At 47.1% G+C, this 12208-nt stretch overlaps 1 protein-coding gene across 1 annotated transcript; it reads left to right on the forward strand.

The window, feature by feature from the left end:
• Positions 1-285: 285 nt before the first annotated feature.
• Positions 286-9964, forward strand: LOC146072817 (protein Hook homolog 2-like). Its single transcript, XM_083180014.1, has 7 exons — positions 286-411; positions 4255-4387; positions 5565-5632; positions 5841-5903; positions 6403-6483; positions 9467-9627; positions 9780-9964. The coding sequence occupies exons 2-7, from the start codon at positions 4339-4341 to the stop codon at positions 9922-9924; spliced, it is 567 nt and encodes a 188-aa protein (XP_083036140.1). The 5' UTR covers positions 286-411; positions 4255-4338; the 3' UTR covers positions 9925-9964.
• Positions 9965-12208: the final 2244 nt, after the last annotated feature.

Consider the following 12208-nt stretch of genomic DNA (forward strand, 5'->3'; position numbering starts at 1 on the left):
TATATTTAGGGGTAGTGCTTCCAGGTTTACTCATGGCCTAGGACAGGCATGTCCAAACTGTGGCCCTCCAGCTGTAGGGAAACTACAAGTGCCGTCATGCCTTACTATTAGGGAATGCTACAACTGTGGCAAGGCATGCTGGGATGTGTAGTTTCACAACAGCTGGAGGGTCACAGTTTGGACATGCCTGGCCCAGGAGATAACAGATGAGCACATTTCTGCTGTTCAGTATTTATCTACTAAAGCAATGGGGTAACATTGTGTGCCTCTGTATATGGGTTGTAATGTGACTGGTTGCACAGGTGACGTTCCCCTGGAATTTCTAGCTGTGATCTGATTGGTTCTCTTACCTTTCACCAGGTCAGCAACCTGAAACGTATCCTTCAAAGTGTTCTGGAGTATTATCAGGATGTGAGTATCTTCCAGTCACGGAGTGCAGAGCCTCCATAGGGCTATTACAGAACTCATTGCACCTAGGAAGTCATACAGTCCCATGTTCTACTAATCTCTGGTTCCTAGGTGTCATCTGTCCTTTGTTCTTGTCCTGATTTGCACTGTTGTCTGTACTCACTGTAATGTAGTAATCACACATATATTTAATTTTTCCTTTTAAATAACAAGTGAAGTTTTTTTTTTTTTTTTCTAAGCCTGTATCTAAATGTTCATTGATGTCATCCAATGGTTTTTTTATCTCCTTTTCAAAATCTCTCCGAGGGTGGAGAAACACATAGCTTCCACTCAGATGCAGACTCACTATGCCGTGTGATACTAGGGTGGGGGAGGAGCTTATAGTTCACAGGACAGAGCTAAAAATGGATGTTCCAGAGCCTCTGCTCACTCCATCATAGTCCAGTGACTGTGGTTGCCATGGTAGTCACATGACACACACTGCAGAATTTTAAATCCTGAACCGGCTGAAGAAGTAAACAAAGATAAAATTGTGTTTTGAGTTTTACCAGGTAAACATAAAATCTCGATGATGTTACTGGTCCCTGTGAGATTGAATAATATCCCTTCTAGTAGCTGCCTACTTAGCACAGCTGAGGCAGCCATTTTGTGGGATGAATCAGCCTATACAGGAATGCAAACAGTGCCGCCTTTGTGGGTGAGGGTTCTACCTATTGGGATGTTATCTCTCTGCTCCAGGCTTTTCTATGCCGTCTCATTCCTTTACCTCACCTGCACTTCCTCCTCCTCAGGTGATACTGAAACCTATATACCTGCCCCTCCGCCATCTCTAATGCCCTCTGCTATTGTACTTTGTGTGTGACCGTACAGAGTTGTACACGCACACCGGCTGGTCCATCTTGCAATTAATCGTAGCCGAGCGTGCGCACATGTGGGCAATCCTGAGTTGTACATGCAAATCTATTGCTCATCTGCTGGCAGCTGAAGAGACTGACGGGATGGCGGCTGACTGTTGTAGTAAGGACCTGAAGGCAGAACTGCAGGCTCTGGTAACCTGTGCGCACACAGAGGGGGGTTATTCTGGTTCATTCGTTCCCCCATGTGAGCAATGATGCGCAGACGCAGGGTGCGTGCTGCCACGGCGAACAGGTTGTTCACTGGGAGCACGCACACAAGTGTGCGGAGCGTGGGGTGACGGGCCGGGCCATTTGCATATGAGAACGCCCAGCTTTTCATGTGCATTCCCATGAGACCGCTGGTCCTTCTCGTGCAAATGCCCCGATGGTGTAGGCGGCAGCCAGCTGACATCACCGGACGTCAGCCGCCCGCCCATTTCCTCCCGAGCGGCCACGCATATGTAAGGGACTTGAGAGTCACTTTTATATGCGATCCCCCCTAGGCTGCTAATGGATGTTACCGTGTAACATCCATTGGCAGGCCCTGCGAGGGAAACGCCCTTGCGAATGGGTGGTGGCCCAGCCAAGGCTGGGTTTTGTTGGCTCGCAAGGCTGCGAATTCGCAGCCTCGCGCATCAACCACAATAACCCCCAGAGATCAGTCTGTCAGGCGCAATCCCTGCAGCGGGTATATGGCTGGTGCTAAGGCCTTCTGCTACTGGTGAGTTCTATCCCTTGAGTAATCATCGCCTGTAAAACACAGTAGTATCTCTGAGTGTAATGCAATAATGTTTACACCACTTTCTAGATCTTTGAATAATGCGATTTGCCTGTCGCTACTGGAGTGTCATCTATAAAGGTTCATCTCCTCTCATTATAGGCTCATACCGGAGTGTAGAACAATGGAGGCGGCTGTGCCGTATGATATTTTGTAATGTAATAGTAGATCATTATTACTGCATCAGTATCAAGCTACTTGAGTCCTGTTTCGGTCTAAAAATTGTGAGCTCGCTCCCATTTGGTGCAAAATCAGGATCTGGCCTGGATTTCTCGATTGCCTTGTAAGGGAGATCCTGTAACAGATATTGTGGATTGTAGGTTGTTGCGTTGTAACCTGTTATCAAAGTCTGAATATCCTTATCCCGATGGACTATGTTCCCTTGGCCATGTTCCAGTGTCCGTGCGGCACAGCAGCAGTGCACTGTAACGGGCTGGCAGGGAGCTGGAACTTTGTTCTAACACAGATAAAAGTAGAATAAGTTCTTGTGGTGGCCGGCTGCCATACTGTACTGTAGGGAATAGCTGGCAGGGACATTGATGTTTCCAGTCCGTGTGACCAATAGGAAGCAGACTAGTGCTATATATTTTTTTTATTTATTTTTTTAGCAACATTAAAGTGCGCCATCTAGTGTTCAGAAGAAGCGGCTGCGTTTTCCAGACAGTGGAACATCTTCATGTCTGTGTCATTGTCTGAGTGGGATGTTCGGCTATTGTTCCTCTTTTGCGTACTCCGGACCTTGGATAAAAATGTCAGCTGACTTAAATGCACCAGACCTCTCTTGTTTTTATTAATATTCTTTGTCTTATATTCCTTCTAGAAATACCCACCTTCCTGTACCTATTCTTATAGCTTTCATTGTGAAGTCCCAGAAATGTCCAGGCCTGTGTAAGCCCATTTTCTCCTCTCACTGGCTAATTAAAGGCATCAAAGGCTAATTCCTTTAGAAATGCCGTATAGCTGGTTTAGGGCTACATTTGGGAGTTACTTTGCTAATGTGGTATGTGATTTATACATGATGGCTTATTTTACACAATTATGTTAGTTATAAGACATTTTTTGTGGGAATTGATCCGACATGGGCTATTTAATGAGCAGCCCAATCTGAATGTCGGATTTAGCCGCTGATTGATCACCCGGCTGGCAATGGGACCGGGTGAGGGGGGGAGGTGGCTGACAGGAGGCCTCAATCCAACCTCTTTTCATGTCTTATTGAGATTACCGGAGACGTGGCTCAAACATGTCGCATTTGGCTGCGTTTTTGTCAGGTGGGTTTGCAGCTATTCCGCCAATCCACCTGGTTTCCGGCAGGTCTGAACATTCCCACCTGTTGGGGAAAAAAAAACAGCTAGCATTGAATAGGTCGGAATCTATTCTACTCTAAAACTGCCGTCTTTTTCGACAAGACAGCAGTTGAGACATCAATTGAATATATACCTATGTCTCTAATAGGGCCAAAAGCATTTAGGACAAGATGGACCATACTGTCATGTTCTGTCGTTTCTCGTTTTACCCCAGACTAAAATAAATGAAAGCAATCCAATGAGAATAAGAGACTTGCGTTGTAAAATGGATAACTGTGACCTACTGTGATAACACATCCAGTCATTTAAATTGTCCCTCCTTTTGTTTCTTCTGTCTGCTGCTGAGAATGTTAGCAGCTACAGTCACAGTATATGGTGAGCAGAGAAGCTCTGGAATACCCCTCTGAGCTCTAAATATAGGCTTACCATATTTCTTTAAATTGGAACCCTAATTACACAGAGTCTGTAACTAGCGGACTTTTAAACCTGGGTTTAATCAGCCACAGAACTTGTGTAATCATTGAGCATCTCTGTTGACAGGGATAGTATGGTAAGTCTATCTATGTACTGTGAGCTCACCTCTACTGTTACATGACATGCTGAGAGCGGTGAGTGTCTGTGGATATTTGGAATTGCTGCTTTTAAAATGTTACTTGCCACTACTACCACCCCAAGAACTCTTCTGGGAGGGGCATCCCACTCCTCCTAGCATTGCATGTAAGCCTGCTCTTCTACTGTTCAGCAGAAGTCTGGTGTAGCCTGCCATCCATTAGCAAGTCATACTCTGATTGTCTTTCCACCACAACTGGAGAGATTACAGGTTGCAGACGCTGTACATTATCACAGTCTCCCTCCCACCCTCTCTCAGGTACTAGGACACCCGGTGTCTGAAGATCACATCCCGGACATTGCGCTGATCGGGGAGTTTTCAAACACGGCTGAACTCAGGAAAATGGTTCAGTTGGTGCTGGGCTGTGCCATCAGCTGCGACAAGAAGGAAGGTGAGCAGAGCGCATTGCCTTGTTGTAACAGAACTGTGTAACTACATTGACGCTTCAGGGCAGATGTCTGGCAAATTCAGTATCAATGGGAACCGGAACCAGAGGTGTATAGGCTGCAGTCCTCATGTCTTTTGGTTCAGCACACAGAGTTCCTAAATTGCCGCTGCATGGTGTACATCTGTGTGTGTGTGTGTTACGACCTCTCCCAGTCACCACCCAGGAATACCCACTTCTCCCTGTGTGTGCATCAAATCACAACAGCGACTCTGTACAGACACATTCGGGAGGCATGTGCAGTGCAACTAGACTAACACATTGGGCGGTATTCAATGAGAATACCTGCGAGGTGCAGCGAATCCTTTTTAGGATTCTCTGCACCTTCGCCACGTTCCGGAGCCAGCGGGCTCCGGTATTCAACGTCTCAGGGGCTCGCTGCCCCTGACTGGCGAATATGAGCTCCTGCGGCGATTGCCGCAGGGAGCCTGAGGACGGTGGCAGGCAGAGAGATGGAAGTCTATCTGACTGCCCCAGAACGTTTGTGGGGGTTAGGTGGGCTCCCCGGGTGCCAGGCAGCACAGGCTGCCCCCTGGGGGTGCCAGCAGGGGACCTATATTCACTATACCCGATCGTAACGATCGGGTGCAGTGAATATATGAATATGTAATGAGCGGCTCGGCTCCGGCGCCCCCTGCTGGCTGCTGTGTAAAACAAAATAAAAAATAAAATATTTTTTTTTTAAATTAAATATATATTCATGTGCTTACAGCACATGAATAAAAGTAGCATGCCCCTCCTCAGAATAAAATTCCTGATTTTTAGACACCAAATGTAAAAAACAAAACAATTTATTTTAAAAGTTCACATTCCACTTCTCCATAAAAAGATAGCGATTGCTACTCGGTGAATCATGGCGAAAAAACCCTTCAAATGTATTCGCCATGTTGTCATTGAATAGGGTGATTCACCGTTTTAGTCAGAAATTCGCCAAACAGCACAAATTCCCCATAAAAACATGGCGAATCAGGCTCATTGAATACCGCCCATTGACAGCGTCTCCACCTCCAAATCAAGCCTAGAATGGCTACTGCTACTTAATACAGAGGGGTGGCCTTGGTGTTTGGCCTTAGATATTGCTGAGCTGTTATCTGATATTTTGTTATGTGTCCTCCCCTCCCAGAGCACATACAGCAGATTATGACCCTGGGGGAGTCCGTCCAGCAGGCTGTAATGGAATCCATACAGGAGGTAGGTGTGATCACAGTAGTCCTGCCAGTGATAGGTTGGTGGGGAAGAGAGACGAGGACTCGTTGTATTGACTAGCTCCATTGACCATAAATACTGTACCACTTTTTTGTTTTACTCCACATTTTGGTATATTTAAAGATCTGTGATTTCGGTGATACTAAAATACCACCAATACAACATGTTAAGGGTGCGTTTTCAACCCCTACAGCTCCTGAGCAAGGACCCCACTGACACGGTGGCAGCTGACAGCTACGTGAACTATGACAGTCAGGTGAGAGCCATCGGTCTTACTCGCAGCTTACACGCCGGATCTTATTTCATGATCGCTGAGCAGTGCTACTTATCCGGATCAGAGACTGCTGTCCTCTCCCTTTCTGTGTTGTCTGAGCTGCCAAATGGTTTTGTGACTTGTATTATATTCTCCGTGGCATCTAGTGGAACAGTGCAGAAGAGGATGGTATCTATCGGAGATGGGGTTCATTGTTTAAGCAGCATACCCTGCGGTGTGTGCGTGGAAACCCCAACTAAGGATGGGTAGAGGTTTAGGCCTAATTTTCTCTAACTTTAAATCTCCTCCGAATGTGATCGCCACACTTCTTTCCTCCTCCTCTGTCTCTTGCGCTCTTGGTCGCACACTCAGTCTCCTCCGCCTGTTGCGCGCGTCCTTGTTCGTTCCCTCCACCTGTTGCGCACTCCCTCCTTCCCATGCACTCCTCCTGCCCCTGCCTTCCCTTAATTCATTCTCTCCCATGTTACCTTCTCTCTTCCAGTCACGTAAATATTACTTCCTTAGTGAGGACACAGATGAGAAAAGTGACTTCATGCAGCGTTATCACGATTTGGAACTGCAGGTATGTCTGCACTGCGAGTAACGCCAAGCATGTGGTACAGCCATGGTGGTGATGGGATGGTGCGGGTTGTTACTACTCAGAACTGCTCATGTGTTTGTGGTGGTGGCGTGTTCTGCATTTGCTGGGCTGTGACTCCCCTAACCCTTTTTAGGGTTGAATGAGTACACTAGCACCCCAAGTACAGCCACCCTGTATAGTACAGTGTACTGTAGTATACTGACCTAGCTATACTGTGGGGAGGGCACATACTGTGCTGACTATACAATAACCCTATATGTCTGTGCTGGAGCTTTGGTGCTGTGACTATATCTGGGGACATTTATATACAAAGGAAGACAGGGCTCCCGTACTGATTCACACAGCTGCTGTCCCTAAGGGCTGTTTCACACAGTACGGTTCCTGCCGCACGGTGAAATCCCGTACGGCCAGGGAGCCGTGCCGCACTCAGCAGTTGTGAATGGACACTATTGTGTCCATTCACACGGGACGGCCACGGCCCGGCCGCACGGCTGCAGCCGGATCCCCCCACTGGAAGGGACGGCTGCCGGGCTGTGGCCATCCCTGCCATTATAAAATTCTGAGTGCGGCGCGGCTCCCTGACCGTACGGGATTTCACCGTGCGGCAGGAACCGTACTGTGTGAAACAGCCCTAAAGGATCTACCCTCTCACCGGAGATTCACCCACCACATTAGGGCGAATTAGTATAAGAACAGTGTTTTTAAAGACCATACACGTTATAAAAATATTTTCTTAAAATGTAGATTGGTTACGAGGGCAGATTTATTAAGCTCAGTGAAGTGATAAAGATTCTGGTACTTGATCACTGACCAATCATCTCCTGACTGTTAAGTTACAGGCTGGGTTTAAATAGGGACAGCCAGGAACTGATTGGCAGGTGATAAAGGACCAGGCATTTTATCACTTCTCCTCCCTTATTACTGCTTCATACACCGGTGATAAAGTACTAGACACTTTATCACTTCACCGAGCTTAATAAATCTGCCCCCAAGTATCTACAAATGGCAACAAAAAGAGGATGGTGAATCCAGCCTGTATTTTTAGGGTCTGAGCGCAATATTTTATTATTTGTATTTCATTGATTGGCATGTGGGCCAAACAAAACACAGGGGGCGGGGCTTCACAGGTGTCGGGGGAGGAGAAAAACATTGTTATGCTATTCCATCGATGGAGGGAAACCTTCTGGTTCTCCCCATCGATGGCAAAAGTATTCGACATCGACCATGAACCATCGATGATTTTGAATCGTCAATGGCCATCCCTTATGTTCCCTGCATCTACAATCCCCAGGGCACATCGAGCATATACCTGCATGTGTTATGTATATCTGTACTCTCACTGTTCCCTAAATGGCTGTTGCACAGCAATCCAAATCAAATTCCTAGTATACGCAAGTATACCTGGCCAATAAAGCTGATTCTGATTCAGCCGTGCGCACAGGAAAAATCATCATTCACCATCAAATTATTTATATATTCTTTTTTCCCTGCTCACAGTGATGAGTGAGCCCAGGACTCTCTCAGCGATGTGACGGCTGCGGGGAGAAGGGGGCCGCTGCTGTCAGTGGCCCTCCCTCCCATCACCTGGGGGATCCCCAGAAAACACCCCCATGGTACGAGCAGGGAGCGCAGACTAATCTTCGCTCACTACCTTCACTGCCTGCTTTAGATGGAAATAGGTTGGTTCGCCCTCTTTACCGCTGTGTATAAATGTCACCCAGTATATATCCGGCTCGCAGTCCGACATCTGCCATCATCAGTAACATATGAATACTGGCAATTTTAATTGTATGTTACGGGCGTGATTCTCTGTTGCACTCATACTGGGATTTCTATTATAATAAAGACCAGTCCTGCCAGTAATAGCGAGTATTGGTAGTGTAAATACCCGTATATTGTACAGAAATCGCCCAGTGTGGTGTCTGTCCTTTGGTGATCGGGCTTCTAAATCTCCCACTTCATTGAGTGATTTCACCCTCTAAAAAGGTTTTAAGCTGAGGTTGGTTTGGCCTCTCCGGAGATGTGGGTGAGTTTAATCCCTGCCTTGTTCCTGCATCCCCCTAACAATAACCTCCTGCATGTCTGCCACAGCTGCCAGCCGCCACTTAACCCTGAGCATCACCCCCTGCAGCGCTGTGTTGGGGGGGGAGGGGGGCGTGATGCTGAAACGTGCCTCGCCTGTGTGTTCTTATCTGCGTAACCAGCCTGTGTCCTTCTGCCGTTTACTAAATGATCCAGTCAGGAGGGCTCAGGAAAGATCCATTCATCATTCATTCCAGACTGTTTCAAACCAGTTTACATAAAAGCCATAGAGTGGTATACATAGTCCGAACCTATAAGCCAGGGGTTCTCAAACTCAGTCCTCGGGATCCCACACGGTTCACATTTTACAGGTCACCCGATAGGTGCAATCATTACTTATTGACACATTTCAGAAGATCCACAGGTGGAGCAAATTATTTCACTTGTGATTCTGTGAGGAGACCTGCAAAACATGCACAGTGTGGGGTCCTGCGGACCGAGTATGAGAACCTGTGCTATAGGCACAGACTCTTTTATTATCTTTAAGTATGGTAGGGATCTAAACCTGTGGAACACATGAGGGAAGGGGGTGAAGAGTCTGCAGATTGCTGCATGTACGTTCCATGTTCTACCCCCTTTGTGCATGGACTGCCTGCAGACCCCGCTGCATCTTGGATCCTTCGCCCTGTCACATGACCAGCCAGCACTGCTGAGAATTGTATCTTGCCACAATGTCCCGCAGAGATAACGGTTACTATGTTCATAGTCTTTGGGCCGATCCATTGTTTGAGGATTTGGTAGGGAACCCCATATTTGTTACTACCACTTTCCTCTTAACCCCTTACTTATGTGCTCTTTATTAACCCTTCTTACACTGTGGGCCTTGCTCCTCTCCCTCCTGTGTTGCCCGATTCCCCCCCCCCACCCCCATTTGCTTCATCAGGTGTCGGTGCTCATGGAAGAGAAGAGGAGTCTAATGAGCGAAAACAGAAACCTGAAGGAGCAGCAGGAACAGTCGGAGGAGGGCACAGGGACACCAGTGTTTGGCAAGAAGCTGCTTCTGCTGCAGAGTCAGATCGAGCAACTGCAGGAGGAAAACTACCGGTAATGGGAGCGCTCCCTAAACAAAAACAAACAATGACTGTAGGGGGTTAAATGTCCAGAATGAATGGCTGTCCATGTGCCCCCAGTGGCTTTGGATGATCTCTGTGAGGCCGCATAGAAGGTAACTTGTGATGTTTCTGGGCTTACTTCAGGCTGGAGAGCGCGAGAGATGACTACCGACAGCGATGTCAGGAACTGGATCAGGAGGTTCAGGATCTGCACATGCGTAACCAAGATCTAACCGGGCTGGCTCATGAGGCGCAGTCCCTCAGGGATGAGATGGACGTACTCAGGTGAGCAGTGGTCCAGGGAATGGGGCTCTCGGGCCTGGAATTGCAGAGAGATCACCTGCTTTATGACTTATTTATTCCTTGCCTGAAGTGTGGCCACAACTTGTAATTTAGTGAGACTCTAGGCCAGTTGGATTATCAGACTATGCACAGCAACACAGAGTATTTCAGGAGTTGAGCCAGCTGTACTTGTTGAAGTCTTGTATTTGTAAAGTAAAGCAGCAGGAGTGGAATGGATGCATCAATAATCCAGAGGCTGAAAGTTGTATGGTAGAAGGAGCAGAGTCCCCAACAGAGTAGTGATATAGGGAAATAGAGGCAGCAGGAGGCCACAGGATAAAGGCCCCCATACATTAGTCCAACTTGTCCAAGTTAGACCTGATTTACCCTGCAGCTCCCCACTGGAGGGGTCACACATGATTAGGCACTTGATGTGCCATGTTTTGAATGTGATTTATCATATGCAACTCCCGGGGAGAGGCTGACAAAGAGGCAGTGGACAGGGGACGCTGGTGAGCCAGGCAGGTGGAGCAGGGGGTGGGGGATGAACGGTGAGCTGGGCAGGGGGATCAGGGAGCTGCAAGGTGGAAAAAACACCCCAATACAAATTAATGGGCTGAATCAAATGAATCAGCAAATGAGTGAGAGCAATCAGCCAATCACTGGCTGCCCATTCATTTGTATTGGTTTTTTTCTTTCCTTGCAGCTCCCTGATTGGCAGGGGGGGTGCAGCTGCTATGGGGCCCAAAGCTAGGAGGGGCCACCTTCCATGTCCGTTGCGTTTATAGTTATTTAGGTGTGTGTTTATTTTATTATACCATTTATTAAATGAATCGCCATAATATTCGACACAACAAAATACAGTAGCAGTAATATCACAATAAGTCAGATCCAGTTTTATTAGATTAAAAGATAAGGGGAAAATATCTCACAATGACCATGCGGCGAACCGTCAAAGACAATAGAACCAAGAGAAGCTCGAGAAGGAGAAGACATAAGGAAAGAGAGAAAAAACAAAGAAACAAAGTGTGTGGTGGTGGGGGGGGGGGTTGTTTTGAGAAGTCGGCATGGAGACCAGATCTTGATAAATGTTTTGGAAGTATGTATTATGGCAGCCATATATTCCTTATCTGGTATGTTTAGAAGATTGAATATAACGTCCTGCATGGGGAATGTGGGGGATTTTTCCAGTTGTATAGTTATCTTTCATAGCTGTGAATGAAGCTAAATATTTCTCCACTTTCCAGACGATACTGGTCTAGAGCGGTAAAGTGGTTAAATACCCCCCCCCCCAAAAAAAATAATTACATGTGGCTTGTAGATTGTAAGCTCCGCTGAGGCAGGAACTAAGGTGTACCCAGCTTAGTTCTTATCAATGAGATGGGTGTAACTATAACTATAAACCTTTCAAAAATAATTAACAGCTCTTCCAACACACCCATGAGGTGGCTGCCCAGTGTCGTTTTTTTTGTGGGGTGTCGCCAGTAGCCCTAATCCCCAGATGACCTTGTAGTTCAGACCAAACTACAGACAAGGAAAGTCGTGACTGCTTAGAGTCGGTTAGAAGAACTGTACCGGACAGGTGGAACACGGTACATCTCCGGAGAAGTAGTCGAGGACGGAGCAGGCAGCAGGTGCAACAGGTGTCTATTCTTTGTCGTGCAGGTCGCCATTAACTGATGATATGGTATCTAGCTCCATTGGCACGTTATGGTAGCTTTTAGCCCATTTAGGGCACACAAATTGAATGTCGTCAAAGAGGCTTTGGTCAATGGCAGGAATCGGCTTTTTGTAGGCTTCGCTGTAAGACAGGGGACATTGTTGAACTGTACCACGCACTTTTGCCTTGCACATGTACCATTTGAGTGGAGACGCTGATTTTCCAGTCTCTACGTTTTGCCATGCAACTGAAGAGAAGTAGGGGTGTTCTCGCACGTTGCCGTTTACCCCGAGCCGGAGGGTCTGGTCCTTGCGCAGGAGTTGGGATATAATGTCCTTTGTTGCGGAACCAGTAATACCTGCGTACGACGGTTCTTTCTTAAGGGTATTTCTCCTGATCTCTAACGTATCCTTTCCAGGAAAAGGGTGCGTTCCTAGGGCGAGCAAATATAATATCACACCGAATGCAAACCAGTCCACGCCTGCACAAATTGATGCACCTAATAAAACTTCTGGAGCCTTATAGCCACGTGTCCCAACAGTGATACTGGCCTTGGTTTCTCCATATACATTCAACATGGCCAGACCAAAGTCTGTGATTTTTACATGTCCACTTTTTGTCAGCAAAACGT

Source organism: Crinia signifera, chromosome 4, assembly GCF_055691185.1.
Source record: "Crinia signifera chromosome 4, ASM5569118v1, whole genome shotgun sequence".
NCBI lineage: Eukaryota > Metazoa > Chordata > Amphibia > Anura > Myobatrachidae > Crinia > Crinia signifera.